The 23263-nt window shown below is 45.3% G+C and overlaps 1 protein-coding gene across 2 annotated transcripts in view; it reads right to left on the minus strand.

Annotated features, from left to right (window-relative positions):
* Positions 1-12707: 12707 nt before the first annotated feature.
* The window catches only part of RIMS4 (regulating synaptic membrane exocytosis 4), a 91557-nt gene continuing 81001 nt past the window's right edge, over positions 12708-23263 (minus strand). For both annotated transcript variants that reach the window (XM_073309642.2, XM_073309641.2), the window contains one exon: positions 12708-21315. In XM_073309642.2, the coding sequence (XP_073165743.1) occupies positions 21097-21315 (219 nt within the window). In that variant the 3' untranslated portion in view covers positions 12708-21096. The remainder of the gene's footprint in view (positions 21316-23263) is intronic.

Raw genomic sequence — 23263 nt, forward strand, 5'->3', positions numbered from 1 at the left:
GTTTAATCACAAGACATCCCGCTCCATGGAAGGAGTAAGCTTCTTGCTTTGCTAGACTTTGTGTCTCATCTGCTATTTGAAACAGACAAGCTCTTCTGGGCTGTATGGAAATCCATTCTCATATGCTGGGATCCGTTGGCCTGGAAGAGAGATTTCTGGGTAACCATGCCCATCTTGCACTCAGCCACTGCTCTCATAAAGGTTTTTGGCACCCAAAAGGAGCCTATGAAAGGCCCAGAACTGCTGTCTCTGGCTCCCTGAGAATGATCTCCACTTGTTCCTCTGGGGGACATGGGCCAGCTCCCCACCTGGTGTAAATCAGTGTAGCTCTGTTTATTTCAGTGGAGCTGAGGTTCTAGCCACTAGTCTTCTGGGGCTTAGCAGCATGCTCCCCCTTCCCTCTCCTCTCATGGGAGCTTGTTGAACTGTGATCCTAAGTGGGGACGTGTAGAGTGGCAAGAACAGCTGGACCCTGACCCCCAGGCCCACTCCCCAGCAGCTGTGGTAAAAGGATCTGCCTCTTACGGAGCCTCAGTCCGGCAGCTGCCTTGGGGGTGAAGAGGATGAGCTTGCAGCCACTTCGAGCTGTTTGCTGGGAGCTTCTTCCCTGGAGAGCGGGGAAAGTGCCCTCCAATGCTCCTGCTTTGATTGGCACCAGCTCTAGCAGGGAATTGCCACAGTCTCCTCCATGTTTGGTCTCAGAACAGCTCCTAGTGGTGCTGGATCGGGAAGGCTCCAGCGTGGGCCTCACCAGCCTTCCTTTCTCCTTACTAGGGAGAGGAGAATGAAAAGAGGTAGGGCTTGTGGGGGGACCTCTTCTCCTTGCTCTCCTCCTCCAACACTGGTACTGCCCCACCCACCCTGCAACGTCCCATATACTCCCCATCAGCCTCTGCCATGACATTACTTTTCCCCCACAGGGGTCCTGATCAAACCCACACTGTGGAGGTCAACAAACTATTCCTCCCCAAGGCTTACATACAGCCCTGTCAGAGTGCATACCCGCATGGGGCTGTGGGCTGGAGGGGTCTCATGTCCCTGCTCCTCTCCCACCCCATCCCCCAGCTCCTCAGAAGGCCACACCATCTCCTGAGATTTCCACCAACAACCCCCTCAGAGTCCTCTTCCTCGGCTGCCTCCCCACCCCACCCCAGGAGAAGGCGGCAGTGAAAACAAGGGCAGGGGGGAAAACCAAGAAACACCCAATAGGGTGTTTCCCTCCTACTGGGATTCCTCAGGAGCCAGGACATTGATTCTGGCCTGGAAGAGAGGCCTGTTGAAACTGATGATGAGAGTAAACGTCCAAAGCAAGGTCCCCAAAGCTCTGCAGATTGTGGAATCCAACCCGTAAGTGCTCCAGGGCCCTGCAGCAGATCCCCCAACAGCTATAAAGCACAAAGGGGAGCATGTCTTCCCTGGGGGACATCATCAATGTGGAGTGGTCATCTCAGGAGAGAAGGGATTGATGAGTTAACTGCTCTGTCAGTTGTACAGATTCCCAAAGGACCACGTTCTGAGTGCTGTACCATTTCTCAGTGTGGATTCCGAAACCTTTTCCCTGACAACAAGACTCATCTGATCCCTGTTCAAAGGGCCATAGCCCCTGCCAATGCTATAGGCAACTACCTGGCATGTTCACTCACAAGGAACTATGGCCTAGATCTCAGTGGTGGCTGATAGCACTGGGAGCAGCTGAAATGGACTGTCAATGGTGACCTTGGTGCTCCTTGATCCTGAGGCCCTCTGGCCACCTCACCTGTCCTGGGTGTAAAGGACCACCAGCACCCATTCTGGCAGCCTGGACATCCTGGCCATTCCCCTTTGTCTCTGTGGCAGTGGCTGGAGCAAGGGTGGCACGAGCTGATTCTTTCATGCAGGGGGGAATGCTCCAGGGCTGGGAAGGGCACTTAAGGGCCATTTGTGCTTCCAGAGCTGCACACAGTAGACTTAACACAAGGCCGAATTTGGGCTCATGACTCCTCTTTAGCAGCCCTTGTGTTGTCACCTTCAGCACTTTGGTTCGCTGGCTCAAAGACGCTGATGTTGTTTTCTGCAACTAACCCTAGAGGTAGCAGATACATCCAAAGGAAATTCCAGGACCTTCCGAAGGCTCGTCCGTGTACGTGCAGCGCTTCGCATGATACTGCAATGGACACCTTCATTCTCTCTTCTGCTCCCTGCCTGCCAGAGCTGTTTGGAGAAGTGCGAGCTCCTGCTGCGAGGGAAGCACCAGCCTCAGCTATTTGCCCATGTTTCCGGAAAGGGGGAGAAACAGAAGCACTCCAGCTCTTCTCGTCCTCAGCCTGGCCCCCTCAGGCAGACTCCACGCCCTTCCAGATGACACCCCCTGAGCTGGAGGGGAATAGTGAAGAACCTTAGCAAAAGGAGGCCTCTGGCAGAAGTTCCAGCAGTGCAAATAGCCAGGGCTGCTTATCTAACATGTTGGGGGGCCCACATGGTGACCCACAAATGCCCTACGAATGGACCAAGAATATTAACTGGCTGGAATTGAGGGCAACGAGAAGTCAGGTTCCCTTTGCCACATTACAGAGGGAGAATTGCGCTCCAGCGGGACATATGTGATGGAGACCCAGAACACACAGTTCTGCATTGGGTGCCCTTTCAACCACATCCATCCTGGGGAAATTAAGTTACATGCACAGCGACCGGTAAATCCTTCAGTCATTCCGTGCTCTGCCTGCTGTTTTAGCTATCAACAGCAGCTGCACAGTGGGCCTGATTTCTAACCAAGGATTAATAAATCCCTGCATGTTTGATCCCCTGTGTTTCATCAGTATTTCATTTATTTCTTTGTGCCAGTTTTCTCAGCAGGAGACAGAACACAAGCACAAAGGGGGCACGTGGCAGGCACAGCGAGAGGCTGTACAGTGGCCATGTGCTAGGCCGACCCCCACTGAATTATCTGTAAAAGCTGGTATGCAACGTTTGTCCCAGTCAGCCAGTCATTTCCATTATTCAGACTGTGCTGGTTTATTGTTTGGATGATGGCAGTGTCTCTACGGAGTTATTTGTTCAGGTTTTGGCATTGCTCCTGCCCCTGGGGAGCTCCCAAACGCAGCCTGTACTTTGGAAATCCTATTAGAATACAGCCAGCTATAGGTGGATGCTCAAAGCAAGGGAGTGCTCACTTTACGTGGGCAGCTGTGCATCTGACTTGTTCAAAACCCCCATGCCTTACTACTTGTGAAAACAAGAGATCAGATATGGGTTCTTGGAAGTTAGAAAGTTGCAGTTTAGCTCCTGCTGTTTGGAGGCAAAGAGCCCCCAGCCCATACTGCCGTGTAAAGACGTTGCACCGAGCTCTAGCTGGGAAGAGAAGTAGGAGTCAGTCCTGCTGCACATGCCGTAGGGCCAATATGCAGCTGCTTGTCCCCGTGGATGAGGAGCCTGACGTGTTGGGAGAGGGCTGCTGCAGACAGAGATGGTCACCTCCAGTCCTGCTTGTTGCCCTGAGTGGTGGCAGGTACCAAGTGTCTGGGGCCTCTAGTGCTCTGCATAGCAGAGAGGAAGGATGGTTTGTGGCTCAGGGCATTGGCCTGGAACTCAGGAGAGGTGAGCTCAGTGCCTGACTCTGCCACAGGCTGCCTGTGTGACGCTGGCCAAGTCACTTCCTCTCTCTGTGCCTCAGGTCCCCTGGGGAATAATTTCTTCTTTGTCCCACCTTTTGTCTGTCTTAGACTATACACTCTTTGGGGCAGGAACTGTCTTGCGAAGCGTATGGACAGCACCTTGCACAACTGATCCCAGCTGGGGCCTCCAGGTGCTACTACAATGCAAGTGGTACTATAGGAAGTGCCAGCTCTGGAGTTCCAGCTCACCCCTGCCAGCGCCAGGCACATCACCGTTGGGCTCCTGGGCACGCCCTCCACCAGCTCAGCTGGCAGTACAGCCCCAGTGTAGCAGTCTGCGACTGCCTGGCCGTTCCGTCAAGCTTCCACCAGGATACTGGCTCCTCGGACGCACCCTGCTGTTTGTCGTGACTCTGGCTTGCAGTCTGGAGTAATCTTCCTCCAGTGCTGCACTTAGCATCCAGTCCTCCGCCTGTTAACGACCCAAATCCTGAGTTTCTTGGTAACAAAGGCTAGGCCCATACTGTGCACCCCAAGAGCCTGGCCGGACTGTGGCATAGCAGGCCAGAAGCTGTGGCATTCCTGCTTTGCCCCCTTGTCACGCAGTGGTGCCCTGAGCATCTTTTCCAGTCTCAGTAACTGACCACCCCGCTGCAAGTGTTCACCTCCGTGCTTCATTATATCCCTTCCGCAGGCCACAGCCTGGAGGGTTATTTATGTACTATTTATAGCCAGCTTCCCCCACCTGTTTCTGCAGAATTAGCACAGCCAGGCCTACCTACTCCGGCCTTCCTGCCTGCTTAGATAGTCCCAGCTGCTGCAGGTTACTTCCACCCAGTTACCCCCTCTACTCAGGTAACTGGTACCTATTGTCTTTCAGTCAGGGCCCAGTTAATGTGTCCTGGTGAGAAGGTGAGGGCCAGAGTGCTGGTCAGCTCCTGGCTCAGCACGCCCTGTTACACCCCGGCGGAGGCAAATGCACAGGGAGCTGCCCTGGGACTGCACCGGTGTGAACTGAGCAGAGGCGGACCTGCTCCATGCTGCCCAGGTGTGTTCGGATGCTGTTGCCCCCTCCCAGCTGCCATGGCTGTGCAAGCAGGTATCGGACTGGATGCATAGCATGGGAGGAGAACGATGCACCTGAAGCTGGATAGCAGAGGAATTTAGGTCAGTAAGTGCAATAGGTGGGGAGCAGTGAGCTAAACAGTGTGGTCAAATTCAGCCCTAGGGCAAGTGGGCATAACCCTCACTGGATCTGCAGACATTTGCTTCAGGGGTGGGTTTGGCCCTTTGTGTTATGTCTGCTTTTCTGCTAAATGTTCTTTGTTTTATTGTGGCTTCATCATCCCAGCTTCACACTCCTCCTTCCTCATTTGTGCTGTTCACCAGTTGCATTCTGTCTGGTACCTGGGCAAAATCCTGGCCTCAGGGATGTAAATGGGAGTCTTGTCATTGACTCCAGTAGGGCCAAGATTTCACCATATGGGTGCAAGCTCCCCGAGGCTGGGACTGTCTTCTCTGTATAATGGCCCGGCCAATGGGGCTGTGATCCTCAGTTGAGGAGCCGAGCCATGGCTGTTTTATAAAATGATGGGCCTGTGTCATGCGGCCTTCGATGGAAGTTACGATGAGCAAAAATCAAAGGGGCAGCAATTTAGGTTGGGGTCACCAATGGAGAGATGGGTAAGGGTGCTGTGTTGCCTAGGGGGTGCGCTATGGGTCCCATGGCAAACAACTCTTCACTCCTTGCTGGTGCGGGGAGGTTTCTCACTTGGAGGTTTTATTGTTTTGATCGTGTGGGGCTTATTGTTTAATATCAGGTCATGTATTCTGTGTGTGATTGGAATCAGCCTGTCCCTCCCTCTGCCAGGGAAGGATCTGAGCTAGGGAAGAATCGAGAATTCCCGCATATTCTCAGTTGTGAACTGACAGCTATGAATTAGAGAGGCAGCATGGCCTAGTGCCACTGGGGGACAGGGCTCCTACATTCCAGTCCTGGCTCTGCCACAGACTCAGTGTGTGGCCTTGGGTAAGTCTCTTAACCACTAGGGCCAACATTTTTAAAGCTGGGTTTCTAAATGTAGGTTCCTAAATCCATATTTAGGCACCTAAATAAAAGGCCTGTCTGAGCACTTGCAGCAGCCAGTGACCTCAGTGGGAGCTGTGGGTCCTCATCACTGCTGAACATAAGGTTGAATTTGGGTGCATAAAGTCCAAATGTGGGATGCAATGTGTGACAAAGCCCTAAAATGAGGGGGACACATTTATTCAGGAAAGTCAGCACCTACGTGATTCCTTCCTCTAATGATAGATCGATCTCCAAGTGCTTTACAAGTATCATTATCCCATTTTACAGATGCGGAAACGGCAGTACAGAGATAGGTCAATAGAGCTGGGAATAGAACCCAGATATCCTGAATCCTAGTCCAGTATTCTAGCCACTAGGCACACTGCTATAACATCCATGCGAGGATTTTTTAGTTCTGCTGTAAAATGACTTTCAGTAAGAAAACTGGGGGGTGGGCAGGTTTATGTAGGACGTGGGTAAATTCAGGACTAAAAGTGACATCTCGTGGAATGACCGACTCGAGAGGTTTGCTTTGCACTGTGCTTGGAAGATGCTCAGTATTCAAGGGAACAGAGTGCCGTCTGGTGGTTGAATGAGGAAGTGTTAATCTGGAATTAAGCATTTTCAGAAATAAACAGTGAAGTAAAACTATCCCAGTGTGTTTGGTAATTCAGCGTGCTGAGATGCCCTGGATCCCAGGTGCAAAGTAAGGATATCAGGAGACTGAAGAGCATTTCCAGGTAACTGTGTAAGGAGCATGGTCCAGAACCTCATTCAGTGGAACAGTCCGTTATAAAAACAAAGAACTAAATATGCTTCTCTGTGGTATCACAAACATCCTTAGTGTGAACAGGTGAACAATATTCATATTTATTGTACACTACCTTTTTTTGACTCTATAACACCTTTTACTCTGAAAAGTTCTCAAACCATGTACATACATGACCATGGAAATGCAGCCAGGTCTGGGGTGTGGAAGGCAGATAGGGGCCACACAAGTGTCCTGCATCACTAAATGAGAAAGGTGGTGTGATGCCCTGGAACAAGCTGCGGTGGGAGGAGCTATACTCAAAGGAACCCTGCTGGGGAGCTCGCAGTCTGAATAGACCAGTGACTCAGGAAGGTTAAGGGGAGGGGAATATGTAAGTAGTTCCATTCCAGTCTAACATAGGGTAGAACTCCTTGAAAGAGTTTGAGAGCCCTCTAGCGGTCTCTCTGTGTTCCATGTTTCAGAAGCCACCAGAAACAAGACAAGCATCAGTGTTTGTGTGTAGCTAGGCCTGGCACATTTGTGTATGTTTGTGTGAACATGGTTATTTGCAATTTAAATGTGCTCCTGCAGTCTCCTCGGATTGTGTTTTTGCTGTGTACAGAGCAAAAGGATCAGTAGTGAAGCTGGGTGGGAAGCAGTTTCCTGTCTTGTGAGAATTGGAGAGTTCAAAAAAAAAATCCCCATCCTGAACTGGGATAAATTGTCAAAATCTCAAACATTTTCACAAACTGAAAAGCCTCTCCCCCACCCCAAATTTGAATGAGGTCAATCAAAATGTTTTGACAATTTCTAAATGTTTGGCTTCAACTTTGACTTTTTATTGTAAATTACTTTAAATTTAGAAAGAAAAAATCATTTCAAACCATTTCAAAATAATTTCAAACTCAGGACTTTTAGTTTTGAAAATGTCAAAATGGGACATTTCTATAATCTCTAAACTTGTTTCCAGTGTTTCTTGACACGGGCAGTTCATGAGAACTGGCCCTTTCCTGCGAGTGGTTTCAGCTTTGGTAAAATTTAGCATTTTCTGATGAAAAACGTTGTGTTTAAAAAATTCCCTGGCCAGTTCTACTCTCCCCCAGGCTTTGCTTACAGATGAGATGCCAGCTATGCCGCTCACCCAGCTCATGGCAGAGGTGGGTCAGGATGGGAGGAGACGGTAAGGCGAGAACCGCAGGGAGGAGGGCTCATCACAGGGGACTTTAGGCTCATGCCCTATGATATTGTTTTAAGGCTCATTATCAACTGGCTCAGCTGTCATTTTGCAGCTTTGTTAAACCATTAAATCTTCTGCTGCAAACAGCCTCCAGTGGAAGGGAACAGGACTCATTTTGACTTGGAGTTGGGCCCATATTTATTCCAGTGCTGAATGCACCCCCCACCTCCACCCCCGATGAAGAAAAGAGCAGCAATAACTTGGAAATTCAAAATAACAAAGTGCTGTATTTGGGGGCTCAGCTGCTGCAATGTGTAATACAGCTTAGCTTAGACCCACTTTGCACCCATGTGAACAAGTGCAGCCCAGCGCCCCTGAGCCAAGGCTCCCTGAGAACCCCCGATTTGCACACATGCATTGGTGGGAGGGATGTGCAAAATGACGTGCTTGAAAGAATGGATTAGGTGCTTGTTACCAATGGAATTTAGTGCTGAATTGACACAGAGACCTGCATGTTGAGCCCCCTCCCTCTGATTTGATGCTGGTTGTGCTCACAAGCATGGCTGTGCAAGAGTTTTGTGTGTGAAGTTGTATGGTTGCTATTGATTTTGCACACACAGGCCAAGGGTGCGCCCGCTTTCCTGTGCGGCTTTGAGGCTGTTGACCCTAAGCATATGATTAGATCCTATATCATCATCATCATCTGTGCTCTGTGCTTTTGGCAGGATGGCAGGAGACCCTGAGTGTCAGCATGGGGCCAACATCCTCTTGTCTTGGTGCTGCTTTCCCAGAGGAGGCGAGTTTTTATTTCCTTGAGAAATGTCAAAGTCCACCAGGTTTTTCATGTGACATTATTAAAAACTGTCTTCCCCCCTTCCCGCCCCCCGGTGTTTGTGTTTGAAGGCAAGAGGCCCTTGGCATGAGTGGAATTCAGGGGCTGAAAGATTCTTTAACTCCCCTCTAGGTTTTATGTCCGAGCCCACCACGTTAAAATTACTCTGCAATCACTTATGACACACAGAATCCACAGCACAAAGACACAAATGAAACACACAGCAACCCATGTCAAAACCACCCTGGGAATTGACAGGTGTGATGTTTGCCATGCCAAGCTGGGTCCTCAGGCATAGGCTGCCGCTGACAATGGTTGGACAACCCAGAAAGGCAGGGCATCTGCTCACGTATTATTATGGCTGTTACAGCGCCCGAGTTGCTAGGCGAGATTGATGTTAAGGTCCCTCATTGCTTAGCAACTGCCTGAGCATGATGTTGCTTTTGGAAGTTGGTGATGGTTTGACAGCAGGAGATGCCATTCAGCTCTCTGCATCTTGCTGGGTTGGGCTGGTTTTACTTTCTAGCCATAGGCGCTGCTGGAGATTTCTCCCTTGCCTTTCTCTGTCACCTTTATTCTGTTCTGTTCCACTCTTGCTTTCCCTATCCCTTTCATCCTCCCCCCATTGCCCCTCCTGCAAAGGCCTGCAGGTAATGCCAGGTCTGACGTCTGGTGCCTTGCTCTGGCAATGGGGCCTGTGCTGCACAAGAGGGTAGTAAGTTCTCATGTGCTTAAGAAACAAGCTAAGTGGGGCACACTCTGTGACTGTCCACTCAAGTACAGCAAGGGGACTGGCTAGAGCTGTCTCCCTGTACCTGGGTGCGCCCTTCCCATGAGTGACCCAGTGAAGTGCTTGGTGGCAGGAATGTGCCTGGAAGAAGCCGGTTTTTAGTGACTAGTGGGGAATATTTGCAGAAGGCAAATGCCAGATTTGTAATTGTGTTTTCCTGGGAAACCTGCTTCGGAGCCTTATGTTCATTCAGTCAGGGAGCAGAAAGAATGCTGCGGGCCTTCGGTCTCTGGAGCGCTTCCCGTTCCCCCAGGTAACCCTGTACGGGCAGCAGTGAATGAGCCTGGAACCCTGGATCTTAAGGCATGAGGCCCAACTCCTCAAAGATATTTGGGCTCCTAGCTTCCAAAGAAATCCGTGGAAGTTGGACGCTAACTACCTCTAAGGACCTTGGCCTGAGTCTCCACTGCCTGAACTAAGAGCCGTCACTGCTAGCTAAAGCTGTAGCCTGCTCATCAACCTCTCTGTACAGCTCAGCCACCCCTAGAGGACAGAGCGCCACACGGAGCGGGTGCGGTCTACGTGACCCGGAATCCATATGTTCTGAATAGGGGACGCTCCGGGAGACCTGCTTGTGACTGTGCTACTGGCTGAGAGTTAATTGGCAGATAGAAAATCACCAGACAGAAAGAGGCTGAATTCACTGACTATATTATTGGCTGAAAAGGATTAACTTGTCTCTAAAGAGGAGTGAAAGTACGTGCTCATGAAGGTAATTTAAGTGTTTTACAAGCGTCTCTTCGGTACTTTGTGTCCTTGGGTGTAGAACAAATTCAGCCTAATTTTGTCATTGTCAGTAGGAATGGAAGCAGATAGTCTCCAACACTCAGCTGTAGACAGAGAACACCACGCATCTGAGACAGCCAGGGGCCAGGGATACTCCTGCTGGGGTCTTCACTGTAGTCTCTAACTGAGCTCACTAATAGAGGTGCCTTCTTTGAGGGAAAGCCTGACGCACCCACCCCTCCCTGCTGCTCCCTCTCTGTCTCACCTCTATACAACAATACTTGGGAGGCCAAAGGGCTTGAAAATGGGATTCATACCCAGAGGAGTGGACAGTACTGCAGGCCCTAGCTACCTTCCCTTCCTCCTGATCCCATGGCAGTAGCTAAATGTTATTGGGGATCAATGCGCTTTTACAGTGCGCTGAGGTGATGAGAAATTTAAGATGAACGCTGCTATGTCTTGGAACTGACACCGGAGTGTGGTAAAGTTGTTCACTTGAAGGGATTTTTGTTCCTGATGCACTGGTGTCAGAAGTGAAATTTATTGACATTGCACTGATTCTCTCCTGCAATGGATCCCATGAGATGGGGCCTGAGCCCTAGCTTTCCCCACCAGCTGGGCCTGCTCTCATCTGAGTGAAGGGTCTGAAGGCTTCTCAGTTTTCTGTCTTCAGAGAGATGCAGAACAGATTACCTTCAGAGAGTGGCCACAGGTCGAGATAGGACACCAGACGCCGTGGACCAGTGCTCTGAGGTGATTCAGAGAATCCTCTCTTAGATGCCCAGGTGATGTGTTGTGCTCATGTAACACTGACAGACCGCAGTTGGCTGCGGGCAGGATGAAATTGGGACCTGTGGAGCTCAGTGTATAAGCCTCTATTGCATGAGCTAAAAGCCACCTGGCTCTTAGCTAAGGCTGTAGCAGACTCATTCATCTCTAAGTGGTTGCTGTGCCACCAGAGGGAACAGAACACCACATCCAGGTGGTGTGTGGGTTACGCTCACATGCTCCAGGTCAAACAGATCATTTGGGGTTGGGAAGGAATTTTCCTCAGGTCAGATTAACAGGAACTTTGGGGAGGGGTGGGATTCACTTTCCTTTGCAGCGTGGGGCACAGTTTGCCTGCTAGGATCATCTGGGCATATCTCAGCTCATCAATTCCCTGCTACGGCCGGGACCTTGGACATTCATGGTGCCTCATTCTCTCGTGTGCTGCAGACAGAGCACAGAACAGCTTAGTCTCTGGAAGTGCACTGTAGGGATTGTGACGTTACACCCCATATTCTTCATAGAAATATGGTACTGATAAGAATTTGGCATAACTAATATCTTACAGGAGCTATCTTGCATAAAGTATATCATTGGAAAGGTTATGATTTACTGAATATGATTATCCAATTTGTATGCATGTATCATTTCTGTATCTGAAGTTAGGAATATTGATTATGTAACAATTACAACTGTGTGTGTACTTGGGGAAACGCCCACTAGCCAGTAAGCAATCAGCCTTAATGGGCCATTAGAAAAAGACCATGAGTCTTTGAAGAGGGCAAGCGGGTTAATCTGGACTCTCCTCCATTGCCTCCCCAAGAAGAAAGACTGCTGAAAGTACCTGGAGGGACAAAGGAACTAACCGGAGGGGAAAGGCAGGGTTCCAGTCTGTAAGAAGAAATAACTGGAACTCTAAGCTACAGAAACTCTGCAACTTGCCTAAAATAACATTTAGGGTGAGAAATTACTTCTTGAAACCAGACTCTATGATCTTATGCTTAATATGCATGTTTTGTTTTATTTGCTCAGTAATCTGCTTTGTTCTGTTTGCTATCCCTTATAATCACTTAAAATCTGCCCTTTATAGTTAATATGTTTGTTTATTATTAAACCTAGTTTGTGCAATTTCTAATGGGGGGGCAAGAAGTTGTGCATATCTCTCTTCACAGTAAGGGAGAGAGCAAATTTTTATGAGCTTGCACTGTGCAGATCTTTCTGTACACTGCAAGACAGTATTATTTTGGGTTTATTCCCCAAAGGGGGTGTGCAGGTGAGTGCTGGATGAATCCTCTCACACAGAGCTGACTTAGAGAGAGAGAGAGAGAGCCTACATCAGCAATCAGGGATCCAGGCTGGGGGAGCAGAAGGGACTCCATGAAACCCCATTAAATCAGGTGGCATCCCAGAAGTGGGGTCTAACCTATCACAGAGGTATCTGGAGGAAATGAAATGGCTTGTGCAAGACAGCAGGTTGGACTAGATGATTTGATGGTCCCTTCTGGCCTTAAACTCTATTTTCTTCTGGAGGTAGCTCTTGTATGGGCATGTTCATCTCTTGGCATTTCTGCTCTCAACCCACTGGGCAAGAGGGTCTTAATCTTTAATTGATCCTTTGTTTCTAAATGTAAACTATTGGTCACAGTAGCTTTTAGTAAGAGAACAGCCTGAAAAGAGGGCTTTGGGTTCAGATATTTAAGTGAAGTCAAGCAACAAGCTATTTGTGTTAATTATGCTCCAGTCACTATAGGTGTTCAAGGCCTGATTAGATGGAAGGAATGTATAGGGCAATTTGTGCTTGAAGCAAGGGGTGAGACTAGTGGGTCATCAGAATTCTTCCAAGCTTATCACCTATGATGAATCTGAGTCAGTCCATGCCGTCCAGTAACCATTTAGGCAGTGAGGATTTAATGGGACAAGGAAAAGGTGATTCGGGGCTTTAGCGTGGGAAATCTCTTGTAGCAACATGTCTGGGAACCGAACTGATGCACTTAAAAACCGCAGATGCAAAAAAAAAATTTTTTTTTATTGTCACCATTATCAACATTTGTCCTTAGCTTAACACTGAATTGTAAATCACTCAATTGTCACATATTGTCTGAATAAAACCTACAGACAGAAAAAAAGTACAGGCGCATCCTCCCTTCACTAGAACTGACTATCCAATGAGATGTGCTGAACACTTTGCACCAAGAGCTACACCTCACTTCACGTACTACAGCATTAGTATGGACAGTACAGTCTGCTGCAAAGGCTTCCAGCCAAGGGAGTCCATATACCTTGCAAACAATGAAATGTGGGAACATTGGAAAAGGGACCCTCTCTGAGTCACAGAGAAATGGGATGCCAGCCTTCTAGCTGTATACAAGTGATCAGTGTACTCTCTCCTCCCCTGCAGTGACATCATGGCTAAGATTTAACTGACTCATGTCCATTACATTTAGGAAAAATACAGAGAGGAGAGTTGCAAAGACACAAATTGCAAGTAGAGGCCACTGAAAGCCAATAGGAGTGAGGCAATGGAACCCTGGGGCTCCTTGCTGGTTATGAACAGAGAATGTTGGATACTTCTGAGACATTTAATTATCCCCAGCAATCATTGAATCCTTAATCCTAGATTAAGGGTCAGATCTTGCAGCACTTATTCCCATAGATAATCCTTACTTGACGAGTCAGTGGGGCCATTTGCATAGCGGCTGCAGCAGGATCGATCCATGAGCGAGCATATACACACACTAGGGAATGTTGCACTTGGTTTTTCTGCGCAGAACATTAAGCAGCTGCACTAGTACTCCCAACAGGGTAAACTCCACAGTAGGCTGCCACTGCTGTCTCCACCCCTGAATCACCCAGCCCTGCTTGGAACAGCTGCACAGGTACTGAAAAACCAGGGGTGTGATGTCCCAGAGTAGATCAGGCCCACTGCAAGGATGCTGGCAGTGAGGTCAGCCCTAGGGGGGAAGGTGTGCCTTGTGTCACTGTTCTGGTCTCATACCCCAGGCTGGCAGGCTCTGGCTGCAGAGCTAGTCCCCAGGGAAAGGTGTACTTCCGGCCAGTGGGCCCTAGCTGGAACCATGGTCAGCCCCTACTCTTCCTGCCCATTTGGAATAAGGTTTTGTTACTAGATCTGGGGATTTTGGGGTGAGCATCTGAGCCCAAAAGCAAATTTCCCACAGGGAAAGTGCGGGTGGGGGAGCACAACAAAAAACAGAGTGAGAGAGCACGCCCCCCCCAGGTTTCAATCTACTTTAACCCCTTCTCATTTGCATGGCATTTGAGCCTATGGAATCAGTGCTATATTTGCTAGATGCTCCTGTCTCCCATTAATACTGACCCCAATGGCAGGTACTGGGGAAGATCCTGCCATTGATCTGCATACAGACCTACTGTGGGGGCGCTGCAGTTGGCTCTGGTTCATTCACCCATGGGGCAGTGCATTCCCCTATGCTTTTTAAATTTGAAACTGTTTTGCAAGAAGCTGCCTCCAGCTTTGATCCCAAGGATGAAGGTGTCCTGCAGCCTTGCATTCTCAGCCTGCTTTGGGGTAACAGCAGTTCCCGCAGGGAGGAGGCCAGGGCTACACATTTTAACTAGCTTGCTGGTTATTTCTCCCCTGTAGTTCTGCCCTTGGGGCATTAGAAATGGTCACTGGTTTCATGGTGGGTTAGGAGCTAGCTAACAGCAGCGATCTTTTCATGTTCTCTGGCCTGGATTCCCCCCCCCCGGTACAATTCACTCTGTTTCCATCCTCTAAATATTTCAAAACAACATTTGGTTTTAGAACGATTCAGTGAAACAGGAAACTGGGTTTTGGTACATCAGAAACGTAACCAGCTCAGGCCAAATTTTAAAAGTTTTTAGGTGCCTAAAATGATCCTATTAAGCACTGATGGGAGTTAGACATTAGGTGTCTATCTCACTCTTCAGGTGCCTAAATGCCTTTACAGATATGGCCCCTAGAGTCCTGTGCTGCAGCCTTTACTGAGCCAACAGAGCTTGGCTACAGTGGGGATCTCGCCTGAGTAAAGACTGCAGGATTGGTCCCTTTGATAGGCTGCTGCTCACTGCATGGTGGGTGGACTTCGTCCCCAGCACTGGGCTGCCCCTTGAATCCTATACAAGGTCCCAGGACCTGGCCTACAACAGATAAGCCCTTCATTGGTGAACCCATTTCACAGCCACACATTGTGCACAGCATACTACGTAAATGCAAAGTCCAACTGTTAAAATATTCTAGCTTTGCCTGCATTTCTAGATATGGTAAGTCACAAAGGGAAGAACAGTTAGGTCCCAAACTGTATTTGCTGGTGCTCTGTAGAGTGTTGTCTCCTCTCTGCCTCCCCCTTGTTTTCAGCAGCTATCCTGCATTAAATGAAACTAAAGCTACAAGGAATTCTCTCCTGGATGTTATTTTCCCAGTTAGCATGCAGTATACTTTGTGTGTAAATATAGACTCTTTCAATAAACCCCTTTCGTGTCTGGCCCAAATTCAGCCCTGGTGCACGTGGATACAACTCCACTTTACATGCTTACCCTATGTCTGAATTTGGCCCTTCATCTTTTTAAGTATAGCTGCTATAATGTATGTATCTTTTGAACAATATAACCATGGTACTTTGCATTTACAAAGCTCTTTACATCTTCCAGACACTGCCCAAACAATAGCTAGTTAATGTTCCACTAGTGGTTAGAGGTCCCAGTATTATTCTGTCAGATTCTGCAGTCTACCTTGGCAGCAGCTTGGCAATTTTTAAATCAACGTAGGGATTTCTTCATGAAGTACCCAATGGCCTGCGAAATCTATGTGGATTGATCTTAGATTCTCTTTTGAGGTCTAAATTTTATTGGATGCATTATATCTTGAATTTAAAGTTAAAACATTCTTAAAATCTAGTAGATCCTGTTCCTGACAGCTTGGAAAGTCATTAAATCAACCCTTCTCTCTACATCTTGGGTGGAATTTTTAAATGGACAAATACCATAAATGAAAGGGACAACACCCTTCTACCCCCTCCCCTCAGCGCCTTCAACAAACAGCTCAATACACTACTCAGAAAAATCTCCCTTTAGTTTGCCTGTGATATTCTAAATGAAACAGGCAGCTAGAGAGCAGAGTTGGCATAACCCCAGCATGGAAAGCTCTGTGCAATGGTGGGGGCTGCAGTGGCAGTGGAAAAACAGTCTCATCAAGTTACAAATTCCAAATATTCCAAGAAAATTAGGGAGACTGAAATATTCATAAAGTTTATACTCAAAGTGTTTTAAAAACTGTAGTATGAAGTCACCTACAGCTGTGTTTCATTCTTCATCAAAGAAGATCTTTTGTCAATGAGCAAATTTGTTTTCCCAGAGTCTGTCTATATTGTAATGAACGTTTCTCACATGGCAATAGGCCAATCTTCATTTTTATTAACTATATATTCTAAAGTAATATGGATCTTTTCAGAAGTGATGTAATTAATAATGAAGACAATTATCTACTGTTATCACCAATATGTACTACATCCTGCAAGTCACAATCTGTGCACATTAAATGGAATATATTATTGCTCGTTAGCCTATTTAGACTCTCTTTATAAAATATTTTTATACAGAATACAGGGTTATGACAAAACTAGCTAAGTAGTTTTCATCTTGAAAATACAACATCAATTTCTTCAACAAAGGCTTGGATAGCAGCTGAGACTTTATGAACAGTAACATATTTCTAACAATTTAATGATCAGTTTACAGAATGTTCTATAGGACTCTTTCCTGGTAATTATTTACATGTGTGGTTTTTTTTTAAGTTGATAAAATATAACATGGAACATATGAATCAAAAGAATGAGTAAACTTCATACAAAGAGCATAAAACATTTTTGAAAATGCTAAATTATGTTGGTTAAAAATCATTAAAGAAAAATATTTCTCCTGTTTTAAAATATTAATAACAGTGTATAATAAACTAACTTCAAATGAATTTCATAAAAAGTTGTCTTGCTGTCCACACATTACCAAACATGCTTAGGTCGAGATTCTGCTAATTGCTTCAACATTATAAATAGTTCCTTTATACGAACTTGTGACATTCTGACTCCAGAAATTTTTACAATTTTTAAACAGTACCTTGATAAAGGATCCAGTAATTAAGAACATTAAATATATATATATAGTCACTCAAACAATCTGTGATTCTCTGTGATTTTCCTTCAAAAATCCTTTGCCAAGAAGTTGGGATGCATAGGTTGGGCGGCCCAAAATTTGCTTAGCCCTGATCCTGCAACTGGATCCACACAGACAAACCCTTATGTTTGGATCAATGGAGGTGCTAGAATCTGAATCGATGGATTCAACTACATGATCAGCACCTTGTTTTGTCTCTATATCATGCCAGCTGGATTAGGGCAAGGAGAAAGCAACGCCAGGAGATTTGAAAAATCACACTTTTGCCTGAAGAAGTCAGGAGTGATCACATAGTCACAACTTCAGTGTGTTCACACTACAAACAGGGGAAATCTGTACAATAGGTCTCGGTTCTAATATTCTGCTCTCCTTGTTCATGGCATTCCCATTGGGAAAAGGTCATTTTGCCCTTAGTGATGTAACCATCATCACTTCCTTAAAGCAAAAGGATAGATAGCAAACAAGGTAACATCTAGGGATTGATCCCCTGTTCCTTTTGCAACTGAACCTCCCATGAACGCTAAGGGTAGCTTTAGGTAGGCAAGAAATGGAGAATTAGCCCTGTGCTGAGCACACAACAATCTGTCCCCATATCCACCCCTTATCTTTACTCACAGATCAAAAACAGAAAAGGAGTACTTGTGGCACCTTAGAGACTAACAAATTTATTTGAGAATAAGCTTTCGTGAAAGCTTATGCTCAAATAAATTTGTTAGTCTCTAAGGTCCCACAGGTACTCCTTTCCTTTTTGCGAATACAGACTAACACAGCTGCTATTCTGAAACAGATCAAAAACATTATAAGTTCCTTTGCTTAAAAACAAAACATAATTAACACCTAGATTTAAGACACAAAACAACTGTTTTGTCTTTTACAAGTCGACCTTTGTTCAGGTTTCAGATGCTAGCCGCTCTAGTCAACTGCTAAATGCTGTAGTCAACTGCTACTTTAACAAACGCAAAGTGACCAGAGCAGAAGTTAGAGCTACCATATCACATTATCTTAGACACTGTCAGGTTAAATCTGAGCAAAAAGTTTGGTTTTGCAAAAATCAGCTTTTCCAAGCATAAGACCCTGTTGAACTCTCCATCACTTGGAGTCCTTATATCAAGACAGGATAGCTAGCTACAAGATTCTCTCTATAACTATGTTATTGAGCTCAGTGCAGGAAGTACTGGGTGAAATTATCCCACTTGAGGCATGCAGGAGGTTTTGCTAGAAAAGTAGATGATCATAATGGTTCCCCTGGCCTTAAGCTCTTTGATTGTGAACCATTAGAAGGGTTTCTGTGATTTGTTTTGTTTTAATCCCAGTGAAAAACATTTTGTATTTGCTGTAAATACAATCCTTGAGTGTATGAAACCCAGACACTGTAGCATTTCCCTCGCGCACAAGAAACAATGAAACTGACTAGTCCATTATCACTATCCAAGTTGTGAGAAATGCAGAAGATAAGCAAAACAGCATAAAATAGATAGTTAACATAGTTTTCAATTGTAATAATTTCTGGTGTTAATAAAATAACAGAGAAAAGAAAATATATATTTTTAAAAATAGAAGTTTTAACCTGACAGTGATCTTTTAATGTGATTAAAAACACAAACAAGACAGTCTATAGAGTTGAATAGTCCTATATTTAACTAAACTAATCACATTTGAGCTTGGAGAGCTTTTGGAGGAAGTGGGACCCCAAAATGTGGAATTTGCTATTCATGGAGGAATCGAGCTTTCCAACTGCTAATCCCAAAAGGAGATTTCTTGAGATGCTTTCTGGCATATTTAATTCCTCCCACTCCCAATTAAAAAGATTTGGGAAAAACATTGCATACCTCTTACTGGACACAGATAAAATGTTACTAACTTGTTATACAGGTAAATAGTATCCAAACAAAATACCCATATAAAATTTTCAAAGTAACTGAAGATAAAACCCCTGTCATTCAGTTATCAGGTTTGGAATGTATTTATATTTTTCCATAGTCCTTTTAAAGACATAGTTATTAAAAGATCCAGTGCTACAAACCACTAAATCTACCTAATCTAATCTAGTTCATACACATATTGTACAATATTGCCTAGTACTTATTACATACCAAGAGGAAAAGGTGTTGACTTGAATTACGGTAAATGTGCTTTTTTTAAAAATAGAGCCACAACATAGTTTGATCAGCATGCAACAAACTTTCTTTAGCTAGTATATAGAAATTGCCTAATACAGTTAGAAAAAATAATTTAGACTGAGGCTAGAGACATATTTGTCGAAAGAAATTAAGAGATCAGACTGAAATGTTGGAGCTTTTGCCACTTTAAGACTCTTAAAATTCTCAGGTTTATGTACTCTCCCTCCCCCAAACATTACATCAATGTTTACAAAGCATATTGTTGGGTCCATTATTTTTGCTACTATTCTGTAATTATTTCAGAATAATTTTAAGTCCCTCGGATAAGATATAACAATAAGCAGCTACGTTCTCCATCTTATACAACTCGATGCTTTATTCTTACTTATTTGTGGTCTGCATGGAGAAGCTGTCAGTGCATTGCAGTGACAGGTCAAGAATCCATTGGCTCCTAAACATTACATGGGACCTCAGGTTCTTAAATCACAGAACAAAATACTCCCTTGCACCTAGAATAGAAACCACTTTGAGACAGCGGTCAAGTCTTCATTAAAAATTATGAGAAAAACCCCTAGTAGAAAAAGCTTAACTGCCACGAACTCTTTGAGATACTCCAGACTCCTAAAAATGCTCCACAGTTTTGGGGAATGGGTGTCTCCAAGCATAAGATTTTGAATCACCTGAATGATCTAGAGAAATACCCCGACTAATCTAGCACATGGTACTGTTTGAGAAAGCGGCTCTCTGCTTAGCAGTTGATCGAATGTACAGTACAGTACTTCTCTTTACTGCATTAACCTACACGATTTGCTCTACAATTAACACCTGATGTGCCTTTTTGCTGTTCTTAAATCAACAAAATATACATGCTGTGACTACTATGTCTGGTAGATTTCCCCAACCGCTCTCCTGTGCCTGTACTCTGGGGAAGGCATCCTTCTCTTTCGGTTCACTTGACAATGCCTGTGTGTTAATGGGATTGCATTAAGCAACACAACTCTTTTTTTAAAGTGAGGAGGGGCATGTGCTCATTAGCACTCCTTCTTGGGTGGCAAACGGAGGTTTCTCTTTGCTACACCCTGTCAAGAAAGGAAATCTCCTTTCCTGTAGTAGAGTAAAACGGTATTATTTCAGGTCAGTCCACAGTACAGCATGTTAGCAGAGGAAGGTGGCACTTCACAAGATATGTACCCAGAAAGAAGGAACAGAATGCAGAAGCTAGAAACCACCATGATGGAGGAATGAGCAGCAAAAACTAAGGGGGTTTGTAAATTGTGAAACATCGTATCTGACAATGTGCTAGTAAATCACATCTCAAACTGCAAGTCTGATGTTTGACTCACATTTCCAGTGACCAAAATTGCAGCTAATTTGTTAGTTCGCCTCCTCCATTAGAACTGTCCAGTCTAACGAAAGCGTACTCCACTTGTATTCCCATCGAACGTGCTTCAGCAGCAGTGTTCGCCAAGTACTGTATTAAAGACACTTGCTGGTAATTTGGCACAGTTTAAAACCATGGCAACAATCGTTTTATAGCTAACGTGATTCTTGGATGTGGAATTTTTTCTAAACGCACAGTTCTTTTTCTTTTCTTTTTTTAATGATTTTTAAGGAGATAGATCTTATAAAAAACAAAAATCCAGTTAAACAGTCAATTCCTGCTCTTTTCAGATCAGATGTTTGCTTTTCAATCTTTCAGGCATCACCAAAAAAAACCCAAAAACCAAAACAAAACCATAAAACCCCACAAAACCTGTATTTTATGAATTTCTAAAACAAAATTAAGAAAAATATCTTCCCCTGCTCAAAAAAACATTGCTGCAATTTTTTAGGGTTAATACTGATCTGAAACAGGGGTGCATGAATGACAGCCAGAGAAGTGAAACAAGAGGTGTATGTATAATTTCACAACTAGGACTCATGCCCCATGGCACCTGCTACTTGGATGGAGAGGGCATACGGCCCTCCCCCTTATCTTCTGTCTAAGGTCACTCTTCCAGCTCCTCAAGAACTGATTGAACATGCAATGCACTTGAGGTCAGAGTTCCAGCAAACAAAACCTTGACAGCATGTTTAAAAAACAGAAGCAGTTCCCCCCTTCCTTGCTCATTAAGACCTGTCACAGCAGGGTCCCACTGTGCTCTCCAAGGAAAGCTGTGAAGACTGGCGCAGAAGTGGACCTGTAGTGGGATCTACCATCGAGGAGGTAGGGAAAAGCTTGTACCAGCCAATTGCTAAAGTTGTCAAATCCAGTTCTTCCAAGAGAACCCTGGCAACTCCCATGAAGTGTTTGCGCTCCATGCGTCCATAGTTCCCCCAGACTATCACCTTGGAAATGAGAGGTGGGACCACAGTTAGTTCTCAAGTAAAGAGCACCAGGAGATTCATACTTTAGTTTTTGAAAAAGATAAAGATATTCACACTGAGCCAGATCCAAAGCCCACTCAAGTAAATCCAAAGACTCCCCTGGACTTTTATGGGCTACGGATCAGACATCCACTTTTTACATCATGGAAAATACAGTCCTAAATCTGCACACCTTGCCACACCCCATTCAAAATAAAATAAGAGACTTTAGAAAAAGTGTTGGGCTTGTGCTACAAAATCACCGACTGCGTCTATTAGGCCCCAAGTTTATGGTTTAATATGGTTTTGCAAAGCTTAATATTGTAAGATTTGTTTTCTCCCCAGAAAAAAAAAATGTGAGCGCTCTCAAGTGTGTGTGTGTATTTTGTCTCGGGTTTAAATATTCTGCAGAATTTGTAACAAACCCTGCAACATTGGACAGGGACATCAAGTCTCTGTGCCTTATTTCCCCATCTGTAAAATGGGGATACCAGTACTTCCTGTCACCTACCCTTGTTTGGTTAGGCCCTGATCCTGCCAGCTGATTGGCACAATCCCATTAACAAGAATCTCAGCAAAAAAGAATTTTTAAAAAATATTGAATTCATTCTTAGAGCTGAATCTTTCAGCCAGAGCTCAATTAACTCCCCGCCTTAGTAACAGTGAGAAGAGACAGGAGGTCTGCAAATCAAGTGTGGATCTAGAGGAACAATCTGGCCCCATATAGTCTATTTTTCTTTTAGTTTTGCATTAGCCTGAAGCTTGACACACGAACGAGACCAGATGCTCATTTCTCCTTCAAACTGTTTGAGTCATTTAAGCCTTTTTTAGGAGTGGAAGAATCGGGGGGAAAGTCTAGTGATTTTAGATGCGTTTGGATCTGCTAAAATAAGGGCCAGATTCTGATACACTCACATTGAGCAGTACCAGGACAACTCCGACAGGATTCAGTGGAATGACTCCTGGAGTAAGATACTATACAATGCAACGAAGGGTGACAGATAAAGGAATAAGTGACAATTATAAAAATACAAATATTCTAGGCACTTAAGCTCCCTCAGAAGTCTCTCCTGTGCAAGCATCCTGTACGTGGATCAGATGTTCATGCAAGTTTCATCACATTGTAATTCAGGGGGCAGTATACTTGTTTATATCAATATATAAGTATTTTAAGTGATCTTTTGTGCAAGCATTAGAGCGGAAATTGAATAGACTGAATGTCACAGAAGAGGCCTGCTGAGAGAGATGGCAGAAATGGGTCCACTGAACTGGAAACCATGGTTAGACATTAGCTGTCAGAGGACTAAGTAGCAGCATCAAGAGCAAGCTCCATATTTGCTTTTGCATCCAGGCCTTGTGAAACATAACATATGGTGATGACCCATGGTTACTCACCCGGAGAACAGGCCAAAAGCTACGGATTAGCAAACTAGCTCTGCAATACAAGATGCATGCTTGGAGTTACATGGAGAGAAAGGAGAACAGACAGGGGGAAGAAAGTCTCCAAGACTACAAGGGAGACCTAATGAAAAAAGGGCTGACAAGGACACAGGTGGCGGTGAAAGCAGAATCACACTTACGATGCAATGGATGGTACAACAGGTGCAGCAAGGGCCATCGCAGTGAAAAACAAACAAACAAACTGGAAGCTTGTACACAATCAAAATGGTCCCATTTGGTTCAAGACAGAGGTGATCTGTCACCTCAGAGTGAGGCCTCGGTTCTGCAGAGGAGAGGATGAGCGTGATGATGATGATAACTGAAGATGAATGGTGCCATCTGGCTAATCCCTAGCAGCTTCCAGCTTCCTCCCATAGTCTCTGTATTAGCAGAATAGTGCAGCTTTCTCAGGGCAGAGCTGCTGCCTCACCTGTAAGGTATCAGTAATGGGGAGGGGAGAAGATACATGCCAAATTAAGTCAAATGATTA

This window comes from Lepidochelys kempii, chromosome 13, assembly GCF_965140285.1.
Source record: "Lepidochelys kempii isolate rLepKem1 chromosome 13, rLepKem1.hap1, whole genome shotgun sequence".
NCBI lineage: Eukaryota > Metazoa > Chordata > Testudines > Cheloniidae > Lepidochelys > Lepidochelys kempii.